Here is a 19,626-nt window from a genome sequence, read left to right as displayed (position 1 = left end):
TAATACTAGACATGATAGCAGCATTCCAATATTTGAGGGGCTGCCCCAGAGAAGAAGGGGCCGACCTGTTCTCCAGAGCACCTGAAGGCAGGACAAGAAACAACGGATGGAAATTAAACCCAAGGAGAGAAGCAGGCTGGAATTCTAAGGAGAAACTTCCGAATCGTGAGACCCATTGATCAAGGCTTTCCTCTGGAAGTTGGGAGCGCTCCATCGCGGGAGGCTTTTAAGAAGAGACTGGGCAGCTACTTGTCCGTGATGGTATAGTCTCCCGCTTAAGCAGGGGTTGGACTAGAAGATCTCCATGGTCCCTTCCAGCTTTATTCTGTATTCTATTGTGTACTTGTCAGCAGCAGAGGCCATTGGTGATTTGGGCAAAGAGCTTTAGGGTAGGCTCAAACTTCTGATTAGGGGAACGGAGACCAAAACATATGAAGAACGGTTACGGGAACTGGGCCTGGCTAGTCTAGGGAAGAGAAAGACCAGGGGAGACAGGAGAGCAGCCTTCCAGTATGTGAGGGGCTGCCCCAGAGAGGAGGAAGGGGGTCAAGCTATTTTCCAAAGCACCCGAAGGCCAGGCAAGGAAGAATGGATGGAAACCGATCAAGGAGAGATTCAACCTGGAAATAAGGAGAAACTTTCTGACAGGGAGAACTATCAACCAGCTTGTCTTCAGAAGTTGTGGGAGCTTCATCACCGGAAGCTTTCAAGAAGAGACTGGACTGCCATCTGTCAGAAAGGGTCTAGGGTCCCCTGCTTGGACAGGGGGTTGGACTAGATGACCTACAAGGTCCCTTCCAAATCTGTTAATGTAATCTAATCTTCTCATGAAGACATACATCCATGGCTGAACCAGAGAGAGATTCCACCCCGTGCTCTGGAAGCAACATTTTCCGTGGCTGCTCCGTGTGCAAAGAGGAGGATCCATTAGCTCTGGCAACAAGAAAGACAGCCCAGATGTGCGCAAAAGCACGGCTGTTCCACCGGACCAATAACACCCTCCAACGAGCGAGGATGGACGCTGTCCAAGGGCTGCATCCGACAGCCTCCCAGCCTTGGCATCTCCATGCGAGGGGGAATGATACCCAAGGGTGAGCGGCCCCCAGGTGAGAAGAGCCAAAGCCTGGCTTGGAGCAGGTGATGTAAGATCTTTCACCACCTTTCATCATTAGCCAAGCCGGCTGAAGGAGACCTGCAGGGGGCCCTGCCTCCTTTCTCTTCCTCACCTGTTTGGTGTGCTTGTGCCGCACAGGTGCGGGCGGAAGATCCCCGGGGTCTGTGGATTGCATCAGGAAGGGGGAGAAGGGGCTGAATGCTGGCCTTCCAAGGATGGGCAGGGGAGCCCGATAGCGTGCAAGAGCCGCCAGGCAGCAGGAAGGGCTCCGATAAGTGTGCGGACAAGGGGCAGGTGTGCTGGTCTTAAATGAGGTTCACAGGCTGACCAGAAATGGGGAGAGGAGAGCAGGGACATGATCCCCCGAATTTTGCACTCTCTGAAGTTTTGGGCTCACCGTTGCAGTGGGCCACTGAATCACAAGAGTTGGAAGGGGACCCTGGAGGTCATCTAGGCCAACCCTCTACTTGAGCAGGAGACCCTATATTATTCTGGACAAATGGCTGTCCAGTCTCTTCTGTCTCCAAGGTGTTGGAGCATTTCTAGCTTTCCAGCTCTGTTCTCCTGTGCAGGGCAACAAAAGGAGACCCAGCCAATTAGCTGTGGGTGTGGCTTGGTGGGCGTGGTGTTCTGTGGGTGTGGCTTGGCTTGGTGGGCGTGGCAGGGGAAGGATATACTGCAAAATCCTCCTTCCCTCCCCACCCCATTAACCTGCTTTGCAGCTCCATTCTTTTGTGCAGGGCAACCAAAGAAGACCCAGCCGATCAGCTCTGGGTGTGGCTTGGTGGGCGTGGTGTTCTGTGGGTGTGGCTTGGCTTGATGGGCGTAGCAGGGGAAGGATATACTGCAAAATCCCCCTTCCCTCCCCACCCCACTAACCTGCTTTCCAGCTCCATTCTCCTGTGCAGGGCAACCAAAGAAGACCCAGCCGATCAGCTGGGACTCAATGGGAGGCAGAGGAGAGATGGGGTTGGCGGGGCCAGTCAGAGGTGGGATTGGCCAGTTCTCCAAACTACTCAAAATTTCCACTGCCGGTTGTCCAGAACTGGTCAGAACTGGCTGAATCCCACCTCTGCTTCAGGTGCTTTGGAGAATAGCTTGGCTCCCCCTTCTTTGTGGCAGCCCCTCAAATATGGGAACCCTGCTATCACCTCCCCACCTGGTCCTTCCCTCCCGTAGACTAGCCAGTTCCAGTTCCAGCAACCGTTCTTCCTACGTTTTAGCCTCCAGTCCCCTCATCATCCTGGTTGCTCTTCTCTGCCCTCTTTCTAGAGTCTCAACATCTTTTTTTTGTATTGTGGTGACCAAACCTGGACAGAGTCTTCCAAGGGGCTTTTGAAAAGCAAAACAGTCTTATAGAGAGGCCTGTTTTTTGCACTATTCAGGCAGGGAATAGACCGTGAAGAGGCAAGGAACAAACCCAACCGAATAAAAGATGCAACAGGCCCAGCCCTGAAGAAACCCAACTTTCCTTAGCTGCAAGTGTGCACAGTTAGTCCTTGATATACAACAGTTCTTTTAGTGACCGTTTAAAGTTACAACAGCCCTGGAAAAAAGGGACCTGACCCTTTTTCACACTGACAATCACTGTGGCATCCCCCATGGCCACCTGATCAAAATTGGGACGCTTGACAACTGGTGCGCGTTAAAGAGGGCGGCAGGATCCTCAGGATCCCTGTTTGCAACCTTCTGACCAGCAAAGAAAGCCAGATTCACTTAACGACCACGTGACTAACTTCCCAATTGCAGGGATCCACGTAACAGCTGGGGCAAGAAAGGTCATAAAAGTGGGGCAGAGCTCGCTTAACAACTGCCTCACTTAGCAACAGAAACTTTGGGCTCAATTGCGATTGTAAGGCGAGGACTGAGCTGTATAAGATTGGTACTTTCTTTTCTTTTTTTTTCTTATTTTTAAACGCTCATAAAAAAAAAAAAAACCAGGGATGATGAAACCTCCCTCTGTACAACCTGATAGCAATTTGGTTTTTTTTTTTCATCCTGGGAAAACGATGTTGCACTGATGCCCAGCTGTTGTCACTGCAAAAGAGGCCCGATTGGTTGTAAACTACTAATGTTATTTTTCCCAAAAGGAATCGCCTTCCATCTGCTTCAAGAAGTGGCGGTGAGGGGTGTTGTTTGTGTTTGCTTCTGCGCAGAGAGCAAAACGGCCTATCTTGTTTGTTTGTTTTCCACCCAGAAAATTGCCCCATTCCCCACTGCTGGAAAAAAAAACAAAAAACAACCAGATTTTGCTTAATCTCCCCTTTGATTCCAGAGTGAAAAAGGCCATTGAATTAAGATGTTTGGCAGCAGGGCTTCAAACCGCCCAAAAAGATACATGGAATTAATACGATGAGGAACCCCTTGATACGTGATCTGGCCGTTGGCTGGAGGGAAAAGGGGTTATGTTTAGACAGATGCTGCTAATCGGGCTACACAGCAGCGTAGGAAGCATGGCTGGCTGGGGAATTCTGGGAGTTGAAGCCCCCCCCTCTTAAAGTATCTTTTCAAAAACACTAGCCTGGGTGCTTCTGATCTGATTTAAGGAGGTGACTTGTACCTCCTTCTGCAGGAGAAGTCTACCAGTGATGGTGGAGCAGGCATGCCAGACTTGGTATAGTTCCAGGTGTTAGTGGCAAAAGGACGAGAAAAAGAAAAAAGCAATTTAAGGTTACTGCTTTTCTACTCAGTTAGGGAGCGGGGTCTAGTCAGATCTTTGGATAGACAGACAGAGCAAAGCATATTTTGGCTTTCTGAGAATCCTGTTTACAACACCCCCAAATAAATAAACGTCTCACAAAAAAACAGGCTGGCCAAATTCCGCCTGCTCCAGTGCTCGAAGGAGTCATTTAGCAATGCTAGGGAAGCCAAGCAAAAGCTCTCCCAAGCTGAATTTCTTCAATCTGTCCTCCCTTAAAATCTCTGCTAGGGTCTTTAATCTGCCTTAATAATTCATAACACTGTCTGCAGCCCCCCCCCAATTGGTAAACTGGGAAGGGGGGAGAAACTGAACCAGGAGACTCTGAGTTCTAGTCCTGCCTTAGCCATGAAAGCCAGCTGGGTGATTTGGGGGCCAGTCCCTCTCTCTCGGCCCAATCCACCTCACAGGGTTAGTGTTGTGGGGGAAAATAGGAGGAAGGTGTGTTGGATATGTTCACCACCTTGAATTGTCTGTAAAAACAATAAAGGCGAGACACAAATAAATAAAAGTTAATTTTAAAAAAACTGACAGGGAAAAAAAAACCCAAGCAAAATCAATGGGGAAGCCAAATTCACTTAACAACTAAAGAACTGCGGTGATTCCTTTATCAACTGTGGCAAGCAAGGTCATAGAACGGGGCAAAACTCACTTAACAACTGTCTCGCTCAGCCATGGAAAAATGTTGGGCTCAATCGTGGTCCTAAGTCAGGGGTCCCCAAACTTGGCAACTTTTAAGACATGTGGACTTCCAACTCCCCAAAGTTGCCAAGTTTGGAGACCTCTGTCCTAAGTTGAGGACTCCCTGAGCAACAATTGGGGAGCAGAGCCGCAAAGCTTGAACCGGGCCGTTGGCATTGCTGTTCCTTTGTACTACAAAGTGGCCTGGCTTACCCTTCAGCCAGAGGCCGTGGTTTGCTTAAGCATGGCTTGTCTAAGAAACCATGAGCTGGGGCTGAGCAGTTGAGCATCAAACTTAATTAACAAAGCACCATTGCCTGAAGGGCAGGCAGCCCATTAAGCCACATCATAGCCGAGCAGGGTGTGTGAACACGGCATTCTACTATAGATACTATTCTACTATAATTCCTGCTTGCACCAGGAACTATATAGCCTATACCTGCCGTGGACGGCAAACCCCAACCCTTTTCTCGGGGCGCCCCCCACCCCCGCCCCCCCCCCCCCCCCTCATGGTAAAACGAAAAGGGAGCCCCCGACCCCCCACCCCAACCCCCCCCCCCCCCCCCCCCCCCCAACCCACCCCAAAAACGACCCCCCCCCCCCCCCCCCCCCACACCCCCCCCCCCCCCCCCCCCCCCCCCCCCCCCCCCCCCCCCCCCCCACCCCCCCCCCCCCCCCCCCCCCCCCCCCCCCCCCCCCCCCCCCCCCCCCCCCCCCCCCCCCCCCCCCCCCCCCCCCCCCCCCCCCCCCCCCCCCCCCCCCCCCCCCCCCCCTGGAGGATTTATCCCAGCAAGGAGGTTATTTTAGAAGCTTGAATCAATTTGGAAAGAGGAGAATGAGCAGATATGAGCTACTGGGCGCCAGATGGGAGACGACATCCATTTCCCACTCTACTGAATCAACATTTTTCAGCCTCAGCGACTTTCAGCAGGGTGGACTTCAACACCCAGAATTCCCCTGCCAGCACAGCTGGCTGGGGAATTCTGGGAGTTGACGGCCGCCCCCTACTAAAAGTTGCTGACATTGTGAAACAGTTTTTGAGATGCTCCAGGACCAATCGCCACAACACGGTGGGGAATTCTGGGTAGAGAAGTGAGATTAAAAACCCGCCTGGTCAGCAGGATGCCAAATTCAGTTCCCTCCCTCACCCGCCCCTCCACAAGCTGGATGGGCCTGAGTGCGAGAGCTCGCCTCGTCTCCGAGTAGAGCAAAACTGACCTTCAGCACACTGCAAAGCCACTCTGCAAAAACGGGGGAGTGTAATTGTTTTTAAATTTATCAGTGCTCAGCGGCTGGCCTTAAAACTGCTATGGTGGAAAAGCAGGGATATAAATAACATATATATATATATATATATAATTTTAATGGAAAGCATTATAATCCCTTGGGGACCCCACTTGATTTGCGTGCTAAAGGTTCCATCGCTTCCTAATATGACCCCGGCCATCCTTAAGGATAAAAAAAAAAAAAAAAACACCTTAAAAACCGGGAGTTTTCCCATTGTGTTTGGACTACATCTCCCAGCATGCCACTGGCGGTTGCCGCCCAGCCACGGATTCCAGTTCTATGAAATGGACCCGTTTTTTGGCCCAAACCAGCATGGATTGGATTAGTCAAATCAAAACAAACCATCCTTGCAGCCGCAACAGACAATCGAAGCATTAAGGTTACAAGAGATAGTCATCAGCACCTTTGATAGCAACACCTTTGATTACTTAAGAACGAGGCGATGGCCTGGTTTCACAATAACCACAAACATGGACACAAAGCCGCTATATTAATAGAATATACACCATACTATCTACATAGTGATTGCATAAAGATGGATGTCATATACAACACGACCGCATCACCTTTTTGGCGGGTGGGGTGGGCTAAATGATAAAAAATAAATCTACGAAAGAAACTCAACAGAATACCAGAGTTGGGGAGGGACCTTAAGAGGTCTACTAGTCCAATCCCCTATTCAAGCAGGAGACCCAATGCCATTCCAGACAAACGGCACTCTGATCTTTTCTTTAAAACCTCCAGTGTTGGAGCCCCCACAATTTCTGGAGGCAAGCTGTTCCACTGGTTAAATGTTTCCACTGTCAGGAAATTTCTCCCTAGTTCTAGGTTGCTTCTCTCCTTGATTTGTTTCCATTGGTTGCTTCTTGTCCTGCCTTTTGGCGCTTGGAGAATAGACTGACAATCCCCCCGCCCCTCTTCTGTAGGGCAGCCCCTCAAATATTGGCACCCTGCTATCATGCCACCCCTTGGTCCTTCATTTCGATAGACTAGACAACCCAATGTAAGTTTCTCCAATCTTGGGGCAGGCTTCTGAGACCAGCTTTCTCCAGATGTGCCCAGGATTAGAAGAAACTTAGCTTGGCAGGCCCTCCTGGAACAAGCTTGCAAATGAAAGACCTGTTGCAACTAGACCATGAGCCTTCTTTGTTTGTTTGTTTTAAAAAAGTTATTTTAATTCACGCTGGGGGACTATGTCAAAAACTTCAGGTTAGTTCTAGAAAAATGCCCCCAAAGAAGAATAAAGACTGAAGTTCTGTAGCATTCTCAATTCTCTCTGGTCGTACACATTTCCCCTTTCGTCAGCATCTGGGCAGCCAACACAGGATGCTCGAATCCTCCCCCCACCCCAGAAGGGGATCTGAACGGACACTTTTCATGGAGGTCCCCAAAACCCACATCCCCTTCCCAAGAGTGACCACCCTAAAATGGAGTTCAGTTTCCCCCCCCCTTTACCTCAACTCAAACACCTTTGTTTTCCCCATATGCTAAATTAGGTGGAGTAATATGTTATTGCCAAGAAAGAAAAGGGGAAAAAAAAGTGATGTTATTGCCAGGAAAGAAAAAAAAGTGGTTATTGCCAGGAATCCTGGAGGCACCCCAGTTCCTCCCCCGCCCCCCCCCCAATCGAATTCCTGCCTGCTCCCAATCAGAAGAAAGTTTGGGTGGAGGGTTTTTGTTTTGGGTTCTTTTTTTTCCTTTCTTTCCCCTCCCTTCTTCTTCCAAGCAAGATGTGAATCACCTTTTCTTGAAATTCGCCCAAGGATTCCTCTCGACCTCGTTTGGGGAAACAGCTCCAGGTGTCTTTGGCCAAGGCGTTGGCAAAGCTGCCCCCGCTTCCTCCCTCTTGCAACCTCCCCATTGAACCCTAAAAGCCAGGGACCGGGCAGGGAAACCCCCCATTACTTCTCTCTTCTTTCTCTCTCCTAGCTGGCCTTTTCCCCCCTCGTTCCCTCTCCCCAAATGACGGAGAAGCCCTCTGCTGTCCCGGGAACAAGCCGAGAGCCCAAGGCGCCACTCTTTTGAAGAGGTAGACTGCCTCCATCCGAGGAAGCTCTCTTTCTCTCTCTCTCTCTCATCTAGTTCTAGCAAACGAGGGGAGCCAAGTGAGCGCCCCAAATCTCCCCCACCCCCTCCTTGAGTTAAGCCAGCCTCGCCGCTTCCTTCAACCGGTGGTCCAGCCTGCTGGGCATCCTAACTCCAAGGCGGGATGCCCCGTGTCTGTGGACGGGGGGTCGAGGTCGGGCAGGAAGGGCTCGGTCCCGGGTGGGAGTGGAAGGCCTGGACCCCCTGCGCCCCCCGCCTCTGCCCGCCTTGCAAACTTTTTTCCTCCTGGCCTCGCATAGCATCGCGTCTCTCCCGCGGGGCGGGGGGGGGGTTGACTTACCCCGCTTGGGCATCGCCGCCTCCGGCTCCCCGGGACGGCCCAGCGCTTGCACGGAGCTCGCTTGTCCAGTTCCCGGCGGCGGCGGTAGTCTTCCTTCCCTCCCTGCCTCCCGCCTCCAGGGCCGAGAAGAGGCAGCCGAGCAGGCGGCGAACGATGCGCTCCGATCTCCCCTAGCCCCGCTTTCCCTGGCATGGCCAGGCCATGCCGCCGCCTCGCTTTCTCCCCTCCCTCCTGGCCGCCGCCGCCGCTGCCGCCGCCGCTGCTTCGGATTCGCCCCTTCTCGCCGGGGGCCGCGGCGCAACGGGGGTCGCCGGAGCAGCGAGGGCTGCGTGCGGGTGGCTGTGCGCGCGCGCCGTGCAAAAAAAGGGGGGGGGGGAACGCCAGGCGCGGGCGGAGGGCAGAAGCGGCGGGGCTGGAGGAGGAGGAGGAGGAGGAGCCGCTACCGAGCAACCCCTGGCGGCGGGGGAGCGCCTCTTCCTCCCCCCACCTTCCCCCAAAGTCTGTAAGTCTTGCGGTGCTGTCAGGGTGCGCCTACCGTCCTAAGTTGGGTGGTTGAGGTTTATCCGACAAGGAAACCTTAGGATACCGGCTTGGCTTCACTTGGGTTCAGCCACTCGTGGGAACCTCGAGCCCAAGAGGAATTTCCCAGCCATCCTAAATGCTTCCACCAGACCCCAGGCCTGTCAAAAGCCTTTGAAGATGGCAGACTGACAGAGCTCTCCTTGGTTTTCCCTCCTCATGAGGAAGGAGGAAATTTCCCCCCTTTTCTCTGCAGCAGGTTAAAGTTTTGACCACGAATTCTGCATCCCAAACGTGTAGAAAAGGTATATTTTTCAAGTCCCAAAGGGTGCTTTTTTCAAAGAGACAGCTGGACGCTTCTTGGATGAGAAGCGAAAGACCTTCAAAGACAAACCAGAAAGTCCAGTTGCCTCTTGAAAAAGCACCTTTGGGACTTCCATGACCTGGATGACTGAGAATGTCCATAGGTATATTTTTTCAAGCCAACTCAAGGTCTTTGCAAATGCCCAGGAAGGCTTTGGGCTGGCTTTGTACCCAAGCTGGGACTAGAACTCACAATCTTCTGGTTTCTAGCTTGACACCTTTACCGCTTACATCAAACTGCCTCTTGTGGGGGTGTAGTCAAATGTATCATTTTTCTGCCTGCTGTTTTGAATTTTCAAGAAAAAAAGTTTCAAAGGCTTGAAAGAACAATTCAGGCCTCCATTTGAACTGGAAATGAAAAACCTAGCCTTTTTTAAAAAATGTAAAGGTACAAAGCAATGCACGCTAACCATTCTCTACGTGAGCTTTTATTTAAAAACAGACCATCTTCTACCAATTCAGCAGGGAGCCACTTTTTTTATAAAATAAAAAGTATTTACAACAGTTTCTTTCAAATTATTATTATTAAAAAGAATGACAAATAGGAAGGTGTTTAATTTAGAGGGGCCGGGTCATATTTATTATGGCTTCCCCCTGTTTTTATTTCCGAGGAATTAATAACTGGCACCCCAATAAACCTGGCTGAAAATCTGTTTGTTTTTACCTCCCCTCGAAGGCAAGATACCGTGATAGGATCAGCCATCTGTCAGGTCTGTGAGTTGTCCCAAACAGCAGACACTAAGTATGGAGCCAGGCTGAGTGGGTGGCACCTTACAGCCCCTGGCAGAATCCGAAAGGAGTAGTCACTTCCTTAATTTCCTGGCAATGGAGGAAAGTATCGGCCCCTCTCCTTTTTTTTTTCAATTAAAACCTGCCTGCTTGGTGCGCTAAAGGCCCTTAAACCAGATGAACAAACGGGTTAGAAGAGGGAACTCTGCCCCGTCGGGGAAGGCACAGCGCCGGGACTGCGGGAAAGTTTGTTTAGTGCGGTTCCCCAAATTGATGTGCTACCCCGAACAGCTGCGGGGAAGTGCTGGCACCCTGGCAGACAGGATCTGTGTGCCTTCTAGGCCTGCTTCAGGGATAAGAGCCCCCTCCCTCTTCTGCTTTCCCACAGTTGCAGCTTTTGCACAAGGGGGGGAAAAATGTGCGAGAGACGGTGGTAAGGGATACAGGCGATCTCTCGCACAGGAGGCTTTTTTGGGCTTGGATGAATGCCCAGTTTGCTTTCCACCACAAAGCGGTTGGAGTGGTTTTGTCTTAATACAGCGGCCCACGGTTGGGGCTGGGGCGTGGACACAGCCTGGCTTTAAGGTGTACGTGTGAATCCGACATTCGAGCTAGATAGGCTGGGGATTCGGTGAATTTCTTTTCTCTCGAGTTTGCAAACTTCGTAGCCACTTGGTCCCACCAAGCTGATGGTGATTCTGGATCTCTGCATAGAAACATCCCTGTCATTTTTTCAGCAATAAGATGGAAGTTTTCCTCCCTTCCTCCCTCCCTCCCTCCCTCCCTCCCCTTTACTCCCTCCCTCCCTAACATTTGGTTCTTGGATTTCCCATCCAAGTGCCAATCAGTTTGGCTGTGCAGAAGTTCAGATTGATAAGATTGAACCGTTGCAGGAACTGGGCCTGGCTAGTCTAGGGAAGAGAAGGACCAGGGGAGACAGGAGAGCAGCCTTCTAATATTTGAGGGGCTGCCACAGAGAGGAGGGGGGGTGTCAAGCTATTTTCCAAGGCACCCAAAGGCCAGAAAAGGAACAATGGATGGAAACTGACCAAGGAGAGATTCAACCTGGAAATAAGGATAAATTTTCTGACAGTTAGAACAATCAACCACAGAGAGAGAGAGAGAGAGAGAGAGACAGACAGACAGACAGACAGACAGACAGACACACACACACACAAAGCCCAGTATGGCACTTCCTAGGTCAATGTTTCTCAACCTTGGCTGCTTTAAGTTATGCGGATTTCAACTCCCAGAATTCCCCAGCCAGCTATGTTCTATATATATATTACAAACCACTATCGTTTCCATTATGCCTTCCATACTATAGGAGGGAATCTAGGCTAATGTACAAAATGTTGTTTAGGGGCTCTACAGTGTACACATCACCCTATGCTATACGCTACATATATACATGACTACACATATGTACACTACATATACTATTCACCACACGATAGCTCCCCCAAACCCCAACCTTTAATTCCCCCACATAATTAAAATCACCCCCAACATTTCTAAAACCTATAATGGACCTCTTAGAAAAAGGGGTTGCTTCTCTTCTGCTCCTCTCTTTTTCCAGTACCAGTTTAAGGGTTGTGACCCTCCGTTCCTTATTTTCTCTTTTTGAGAGACGAATTCCTCTTTCTCTCCTCTTAGTGCCCCTTCCAAAAAATTCTGAGAACTCGGGATGCTACGTCATTATTTTCTCCCCCTTGAGCAGAAGTGCCAGGCCTCCAATCAAGATAATATCTGTTTGAAGTAAATAATCCTATTTTTCCTTCGGGGGCGGGCAGGGAGGTTGCCCTTTTTGTCTCTCAAAAGCAGGTCAGATGCCAGACCGTAATTATCCGGGATGTGTGGCTTGCTTGGGGCTTTTATACCGGAGCTGTTATTAAAAAGATCCACTGAGTTTAGGAAGGAAAAACCCTGTTGTGCTGAGTCTTCTTTTAATCCAGAAACTCAAATGCCCCTTGGTCTCTTTCTCTTTTTCCTGCCAGGCTCAGCAGTCTTCCTGTCTGACAGCTGGGCTGCGTGGATGGGTCAGTGAATTCATTTTGTATCTCCCCCCCCCACACACACACTTTCCTTTAAAACAAAAAACAATCAAGTTTCTAGGCCTCATGGATCCCCTTACCTAAGTAGGATTATCAGACGAGGTAACGTGAGTTTGTTTGGGCCAATAACAGGATTTGCTTGCGACTTGAGCTTTTCAAATGGGAAGTAGAGAGAGCCCTCAACTCGTGGCCATAATTCAAGCCACTGCTAAGCTTGTTCTTAAGGGAGTTTGTGGCCAATTTTATGAGTGTTTTTGGCTCCCACAGTGGCTAAGCAAATTGCTCGATGCAGTTGTTATGTGAGTCACGCGGTCATTAAATGAATTTGGCTTCCCACCATTGACTTTGTTCCGGCTGGGAAGGCAGCAAATGACGATCACCTTACACCGGGACGCTGCAACATCATAAATACATGCCGGTGGACCGAGAGCCCAAATTTTGACCATCACGTGACCATGGTCATTAAGTGCAAGGACCCATCATAAGTAACTTGTTTTTCCAGTGCCGTTGTAACTTTAGTCGCTAGACAAATGGCTGTAAGTCAAGGACTACCTGTACAGATGCAGGGAGAGTTTTTAAAGAGATTTTAGGACTTTAGGGTATCGTGTGTGTGTGTGGCTCTCTGTGTGTGTTTGTGTCTCTCTGTGTGTGTCTGTGTGTGTTTTGTGTGCACTCTGTTTCTAATTCTGCATGCAGCAAAACAGGATTTTTGCATTGTTTTGGAAACCTGCACGATCTCTTAGGCCGAAGACAAAAGATGGACTCGGGACTGTTTCCATGGAGGTCTTTTCCATTATCGTGGCCCTTTTTGAGGGTCTTAATCTGACCGCCTTCAATCCTGTAGACAAGGTTCAGTGAACAAAGCCATAAACCGGGGTTTATACCACCAGCCTTTGCTAAGCCCAAATCAAATAAATCACATTATCCCTTAGCAAACGCAGCCTCCCAAGTTCATTCTGGGACATTTGGGCAGGAAACGCCTCTCCGCTCTAATCATTCATTAATAATTAAATCACTATCGATGGCTCCCTTATTCATTATTAATTAAATTATTAATTAACATCGGAAAACAACAATCCAGGCCCTGGAGTCTGGCAAACAAGCTGGAAACGCCAGGTACTGTACTCTTTAGAAAAATACCAATTTCGCTAGGTTCTCTGAATTGACAGCCCCAAAGGGTGATGAAGAAGAAGAGGAAGGAGGAGACGTAAAACACAGAAATAACGATTGAGGCTGGGAATAATGGAACGAGGACCTCAGTTGGAAAGCTATTTAATTCTCCCTTGGATTTAATTATTTTGAATTCCAATTTCTGCCTCTCCCTTAAACAAATGTGTGGAGGGGGGGAAGCAGTACAGTGATGAACCCACCACAATAACTTATGGACCATCATCAAATACAGGTACTCTTCAACTTACAACCACAACTGAGCCCAGCAGTCCTGTATCAGTGGGTATCTGCCTCTCCTTGGAATGGAGTTGCAGAGGTAGGAAATTAGCAAAAGCATTCACTTTTGGCTCCTTTTGTTTATTTGGGGTGTAGTGGAGAGAAAGAGAAGTGCAATAGCTACCTTTGCTACCAAAATATTCCTCTAGAAAAATATCAGAGTCTCACTCAACCAGTTCTGGTTTGGATTGGCTCAAGACTGACATCCTAATCCTGACTTTTTCCCAGATATTTTTTTTTTTTTTTTGGGCAAGCCAAGCAAGTTGGACTGCTTCTCATTTTTTTTCTCCCTTGTTCCCAGTCGCTCTGCATTGGTGTGATGCTATTTACTATCTCAGGGCACCAAATCTGGACCGCAAATCTCCAGATCACCACTAGGGGGCCTCTGGAGGATATTTTAAAACATCTATTTGCTGCCATCTTGTGGTCATTTAGAGCAGGGGTCCCCAACGACCAGGCCGTGGCCTATTTGGAATCGGGCTGTGCAAGGGGCTGACTGGAGTGTGTGGACGTGCAACTCAACTTGTGTGCACGGCGAGCCGGCGAGCACTTGTGTGTGCGCGCGCGACGACCTGCCACTCACGCAAGTTGAGTGTGTGCATGCCAGCCCGTCACTTGTGCAAGGGCTGTGTGAGAGCATGCATGTGCATGTGCACCATCGACTTCCTTCTCCCCACATTTGAAATCTGCTTCATTCCAAGAATGCGCTTGGTGAACTCAAAGCCGCACACTTCCATCATCAACACCTCCAACCTTGGATGCAGCGATGCTAAAGCTTACGCAGGGCGGCATTGCCTTTGTGGCGGGTGAGGCTTAGCCCTGGGCGTGCGGTGTGTGTGTGTGTGTGTGTGTCAGGGCGTGTGTGGGCAGGGAAAAGTGAGTGTACACCAAGCAGAAAAGGGAGCCTGTCCAGACTAAAACACAAACAACAACCCAAATCTTCATTTCACTGCTTTCCAATTCTCCCACCCACTCTTTTCTACGTTATTGATTCCTCAGAGAGCTTAAACTTAATTTTAATGTATGCAGCGAAAATTGGCAGCAGCTCAGGGAGGACGTGATATGCACCCATGCAGTAACAACTGAGGAGCTCAAGGCAACGAAACATGTTTGGCTAGCATGTCCATCACCGGCATCCTCTCCTAGGGCAAGGGCTTTCAACTCCCAGAATCCTTAGTCACATCCAGTGGAATCCTGGGAATCCAATGTCGGCATATCTGGGGCATCTGGGTTGGGAACGGGGAAGTTAGGATTCCATCCCTTTCTTTTGTTGCAAGGGGAGAGACGATGTTTAGGAAGCAGGCTGCATTATCTGCATTGATTTCTCGCTCAATTCAACCTATGTTAGCCTTTATCTGTATGCTTCTAAAACACTTGTTCCTGTAACCTTTAACTGAGTGAAACTGGGTGTATTGCAAGGGCGACAATTTTTGAACCCAGGTACCTCAAATGGGCTAACTTACAGAACCCACCCAAAATCGGGGACCCAATTCCTAAGGGAATGAAATTTGAGGACGTTGTGGCCGTTTCAGTTCTATTTGCTGTTGCTGCAGTTACATGTTCTTCATTTTTGACATTTCCCAGCCACTCTTGCAATCCCTCACTCCATCCTCCATCCAGCAGATGGCAGATAATCCAGCAGATTATCTGCTTGCTGTGGGGAGGAGAAGGGGAGGAAGGGAGATTTTTAATCCTTCCTGCCAGATTCTTAACATGGAAACTCAATGGGGAAGCCAGCGGGACATCAAAAGTCGGGCGGGAAATCTCCCACTGCTTTTTTTTGCCCATCTTTGGCCATTCTGTTTCTCTGTTCAGGGAAGGAAATATCTCTGAAATGATGATACAGGCTGTCTGGTTAAAAGCAGGTTGTGGGAGGACCTGCAGAAATATGAGCCATAATCCCAGATCAGCCTGCTCCCATGAGGTCACCGTGATTCAGCTGGCTCCCCTGATGGAGACTTGGGCTAGCTTGTCCTCTCAGCTTCAGCTGGTTGTAAGGACAGTGAAGGGGAAAAGCATCTATTCTGGATCGCCCTTCGTGACAGATCTTCGGGACAGGTGTGAAATAGAGAAATAAACAGGATTGCATCCCGATCTGGAGGACCCTGGGGTTGCTGCTGCCCTTTAAGGTGCCCAAAGTCGGCTTTTCCAAACTCAGGGGACACCAAAGGGGTTGGATTCCAAGGGCCATTACAGGTTGAGCTAGTCCTTGACTTACAACCATTCGTTTAGGGACCGTTCAAAGTTACAGCGGCACTGAAAAAGTGACTTACGACCGTTTTTCACACTTACAACTGTTGCAACATCCCTATGGTGACTTGATCAAAATTCAGACGCTTGGCAACTGGCTCACATTTACGACGGTTGCAGTGTCCAGGGGTCGTGTGATCCAGTGGTGGGATTCAAATTTTTTTTAGTACCGGTTCTGTGGGCATGGCTTGGTGGGCGTGGCAGGAGAAGGATACTGTAAAATCCCCCTTCCCTTCCCTCCCCACCCCACTAACCTGCTTTCCAGCTCCGTTCTCCTGTGCAGGGCAACCAAAGGAGACCCAGCCGATCAGCTGGGACACAATGGGAGGCAGAGAAGAGATGGGGTTGGCGGGGTCAGTCAGAGGTGGGATTGGCCGGTTCTCCAAACTATTCAAAATTTCCGCTACGGGTTCTCCAGAACCGGTCAGAACCGGCTGAATCCCACCTCTGATGTGTGATCCCCTTTTGCGACCTTCTGACAAGCAAAGTCAATGGATTCACTTAACAACTGCGTCCCTCAACCCTTCTGACAAAAATGTCATACAATGAGTCAAAACTCTCCTTAACAATTGTCTCGCTTAGCAATGAAAATTTTGGGCTCAATTGCGGTCGTAGATCAAGGACTACCTGTAGTAACCACTCAGCAGCCTGGAATTTAAAAAATAAAAACTACTAGCCAGAAACAAACACGGATAGCACAATATGGGAGCTGGGACAGGCGGACCGAACCCTTTGTATGGGCATCTGATCGTTTTCCATGTTTTTGGAATCTGGGTTGCTTGGTTAGTCTGCGGCGTGCGCCTGTGTGCGCGTGTGCCAGCAAGGGGGGGAAAGGAAGTTAGTTAATAAACTGGTAATCAATGGTGGGAGGGGCCAGGGGGCGGAGTAGGTACATCACCAGCCAATTTATTATCATGCCTGCAAATGAAACCTTGTGATTAATAAGGCTTTGATTTATCGGCATGTTGAGCCAGGAGCATTATTCACAACATCGCATTGACAAGGCCTCTCGCTTTCTCTTCTCCCCCTCCCCAATCCATCGCTGCTGCTGCCACGGAAAGACGGGAGCGGTGGGGGGGGATGTTGAGGAGGGGGAGCTGATGCCAGGACCAGTCTGGATGAAGCCCTAAATACCTGGTTTGTCGAAGCATTAATGGCTTTGATGCAGGCCCCACGGCTGTGCGAGATTCCCTCCGGACGGAGGTAATTGTTATTGATTACGAAAGCAGATAAATCCAGCAGGAGGCAGAGCCCGTGTCGCTGCTGCTGGCAGGGAAACCTGCTTGCTGGCATGGCTAGTCCGGCTTTCTTCCCATGTGCTGGTTTAATACAGGTAGCCCTCCACGTAGGATGTTTCGTTTAGCGGCCGTTCGAAGTGACGACAGCGCCGAAAACGTGACTTAGGACCGCTTTACCACACCTACGGCCATTTCAGCATCCCCTGGTCAAAATCTGGACGCGTGACAACTGACTCCTATTTATTTCTCAAGGTCGCATCTTCCCCTTTTGCAACCTCCCCGACCAGCGAAGTCAACGGGGAAGCCAGATTCACTTAACAACCGCGTGACTAAGTTTAAAACTGCAGTGATTCCCTTAAGCACCGGAAAGGTCGTAAAGTGGGGCACAAACTCACTTAACAGCTGCTCCGCTTAGCAACATCTATTTGGGGCTCAATTGTGGTCATCAGCCTAGGAATATGTGCTTGGAACGGGGTGAATTCCCACCATGGGAACCTTTTCCACTTCTTTGTACGTCGGAAGATAACAGCATTGTGGAATTTGCACATTTCTTAAGTTCCGGCTTAAAAATTAAAAAAGGCCCTTCATATCCAACCAACAACGAACCAACAACAACAAACCAAACGGCAATCAAAGCCGCGCACATTTTGGACAAAGTGTGTGGGCCACTTTCAAAAGATAATATGTTTCCTCAAAAAGTAGGAGCACACACAAATACTTACCCAATCGCCAGTATAGATTCCAGCTAGTCTTTGATTTATGGCCACAATCGGGACCAGAATTTCAGAGTCACGCCTGATTTTACGGTTTTTTTTTCTCTCCACGGTTGTTGAGCAAATCTACTATGGTTGTTAAATGAATCGTGTGTTCGTTAAACGAATCTGGCTTCTCCCCCTGACTTTACTTGTCAGAAGGTCGCGAGTGGCGATGATGTGACCCAGATTAACAGAGCTGGAAGGGACCTTGTAGGTCATTTAGTCCAACCCCCTCCTTCTGCCCAGTGGTGGGATTCATTTTTTTTTACTACCAGTTCTGTGGGCGTGGTTGGGGAAGGACACTGTAAAATCTCCAGTCAGAGATGGTATTTGCCAGTTCTCCGAACTACTCAAAGTTTGGTTCTCCAGAACTGGTCAGAACCTGCTGAAGACCATCCCTGCTTCCACCCAAGCAGGAGACCCTGCACCATTTCTGACAGATGTCAGTCCAGTCTCTTCTTGAAAGCCTCCAGGGATGAAGCTCCCACAACTTCCGAGGGCAACTTCTGTTCCATTCCAGATACTACAACTGTTGTAAATACGGGCCAGTTGCCAAATTTTGATCGTGGGGAAGCTGGTTGGGAAGGCACTGTTTTCGGTGCCATTTTAAGTTGGACCGGTCACTAAACAAACGGCTGTAAGTTGAGCACAGCCTCACTTACGCAGTGCGTAGTACCAACACTTACTCCACGCACATGTTTCTGTGACTATGGCAAAGCACGTTCAAAAGAGCCCGCTCTCATCAGGCACAAAAGCAGGAAGCAGCTAAAACTTAAATTTTGGTTTTGCAAAGCACCCAGGTTTCTCTCAGCATCCCCGGCTCCTAGAAAGACGCAGTAGAGGGGAAACTTAATTGTTATTTTGACGTTTTGGGACAGCTAAATTATAGTTACTTCCTGGAATTCTCTGCTGAATGAAGAGCGATGACTCAGTGTCAGTCTTGTATTTATTCTTAGAAAGAGTTTGCCCTGCTCAAACTCCCTTTGAAGCAAAGAGAAACGAGAAGAAACTTAAATTTAAAAAAGAAAAGAGAAGCTAGAGACTGGTGGGGAAATCCAGGAAGTTAACAGCGCTAGGCAAGAGAACGCTGGGGCCCATCGTAACAATTTGCAAATTACGGCTTCCCATCAAATTTGGATGGGTGTCTAAATCTTTATGCCTGTCTTTAGCGTGCATGCTCAGAAATGCCCACAGCTGAGCACTGGCGTACGATGCTTTTTTTTGTATGCTGAATATTGTGCCTTTGGGGAAATAGATGGCCTTCAACTTCGATAAATAAATAAAGCAACTGCTGTAAATTTACTCACGGGCGCTAAGGGCAGATTGCAGCCTTTAGAATAGGCCTTTAAAGGAAAACGGAGTTTCCTGGTTCTTAAAAGGAGGCTACCGACGACAGGCACGGCGGAATAGAAGGGAAGGGGCTGAGGGCAGTAATTGCAGCGCCTCCCGTTGGGCTCAGGTGCAAGTTGCTCTCGACTTATGACCACAATTGAGCCCAAAATTTATGTCGCCAAGTGAGACATTTGTCAATGGAATTTTGCCCTATTTTACGACCTTTCGTGCCACACTTGTTAAGGAAATCACTGCGGTTGTGAAGTTGGGAACACGGTTGTTAAGCGAATCTGGCTTCCCCAGCTTGACTTGGCTGGTGAGAAGGTCGCCAAAAGGGAATCGCATGACCCCTGGATGCTGCGACCGTCATAAATATGAACCAAACATCTGAATTTTGATCACGTGTCCATGGGGATGCTGCAGTGGCCTGTAAGTGTGAAAAAGGGTCATAAGTGTGTTTGAACTTAACTTCGAATGGTCCGGTGGTGGTATTCAATTTTTTTACTACCAGTCCTATGAGTGTGGCTTGGTGGGCCTGGTATGGCTTGGTGGGCATGGCAGGGGAAGGATACACTGCAAAATCCCCATTTCCTCTGCACCCCACTAACCTGCTTTCCAGCTCCGTTCTTCTAGGCAGGGCAACCAAAAAAGGCCCACCCAATCAGCTGGGACTCGGTAGGCGGAGAATAGATGGGGGAAGGCATTGGTGGTATTCAAATTATTTTACTACCAGTTCTGTGGGCGTGGCAGGGGAAGGGTTACTGCAAAATCCCC

At 49.4% G+C, this 19,626-nt stretch overlaps 2 protein-coding genes across 13 annotated transcripts in view; one reads left to right on the top strand and one right to left on the bottom strand.

Annotated features, from left to right (window-relative positions):
• The window catches only part of MACROD1 (mono-ADP ribosylhydrolase 1), a 202,398-nt gene that overhangs the window by 42,644 nt on the left and 140,128 nt on the right, over nt 1–19,626 (top strand). The window lies entirely within an intron of this gene.
• The window catches only part of FLRT1 (fibronectin leucine rich transmembrane protein 1), a 35,529-nt gene that overhangs the window by 13,995 nt on the left and 1,908 nt on the right, over nt 1–19,626 (bottom strand). The window contains exon 1 of one of the 2 annotated variants that reach the window (XM_087943178.1): nt 8,167–8,506. The exons of the other annotated variant lie outside the window; for it this stretch is intronic. Coding sequence (XP_087799304.1) covers nt 8,167–8,179 — 13 coding nt within the window. The 5' untranslated portion in view covers nt 8,180–8,506. Of the gene's footprint in view, nt 1–8,166; nt 8,507–19,626 lie in introns of those variants that run through there. 2 annotated transcript variants of the gene reach the window in all.

The sequence above is a fragment of the Notechis scutatus genome, chromosome 14 (genome assembly GCF_049901735.1).
Source record: "Notechis scutatus isolate UNSWTSFEM ecotype Mainland chromosome 14, rNotScu1.2, whole genome shotgun sequence".
NCBI classification, from domain to species: domain Eukaryota; kingdom Metazoa; phylum Chordata; class Lepidosauria; order Squamata; family Elapidae; genus Notechis; species Notechis scutatus.
Note: the sequence above shows the minus strand (reverse complement) of the source record. Positions and strands in the feature narration are given on the sequence as shown.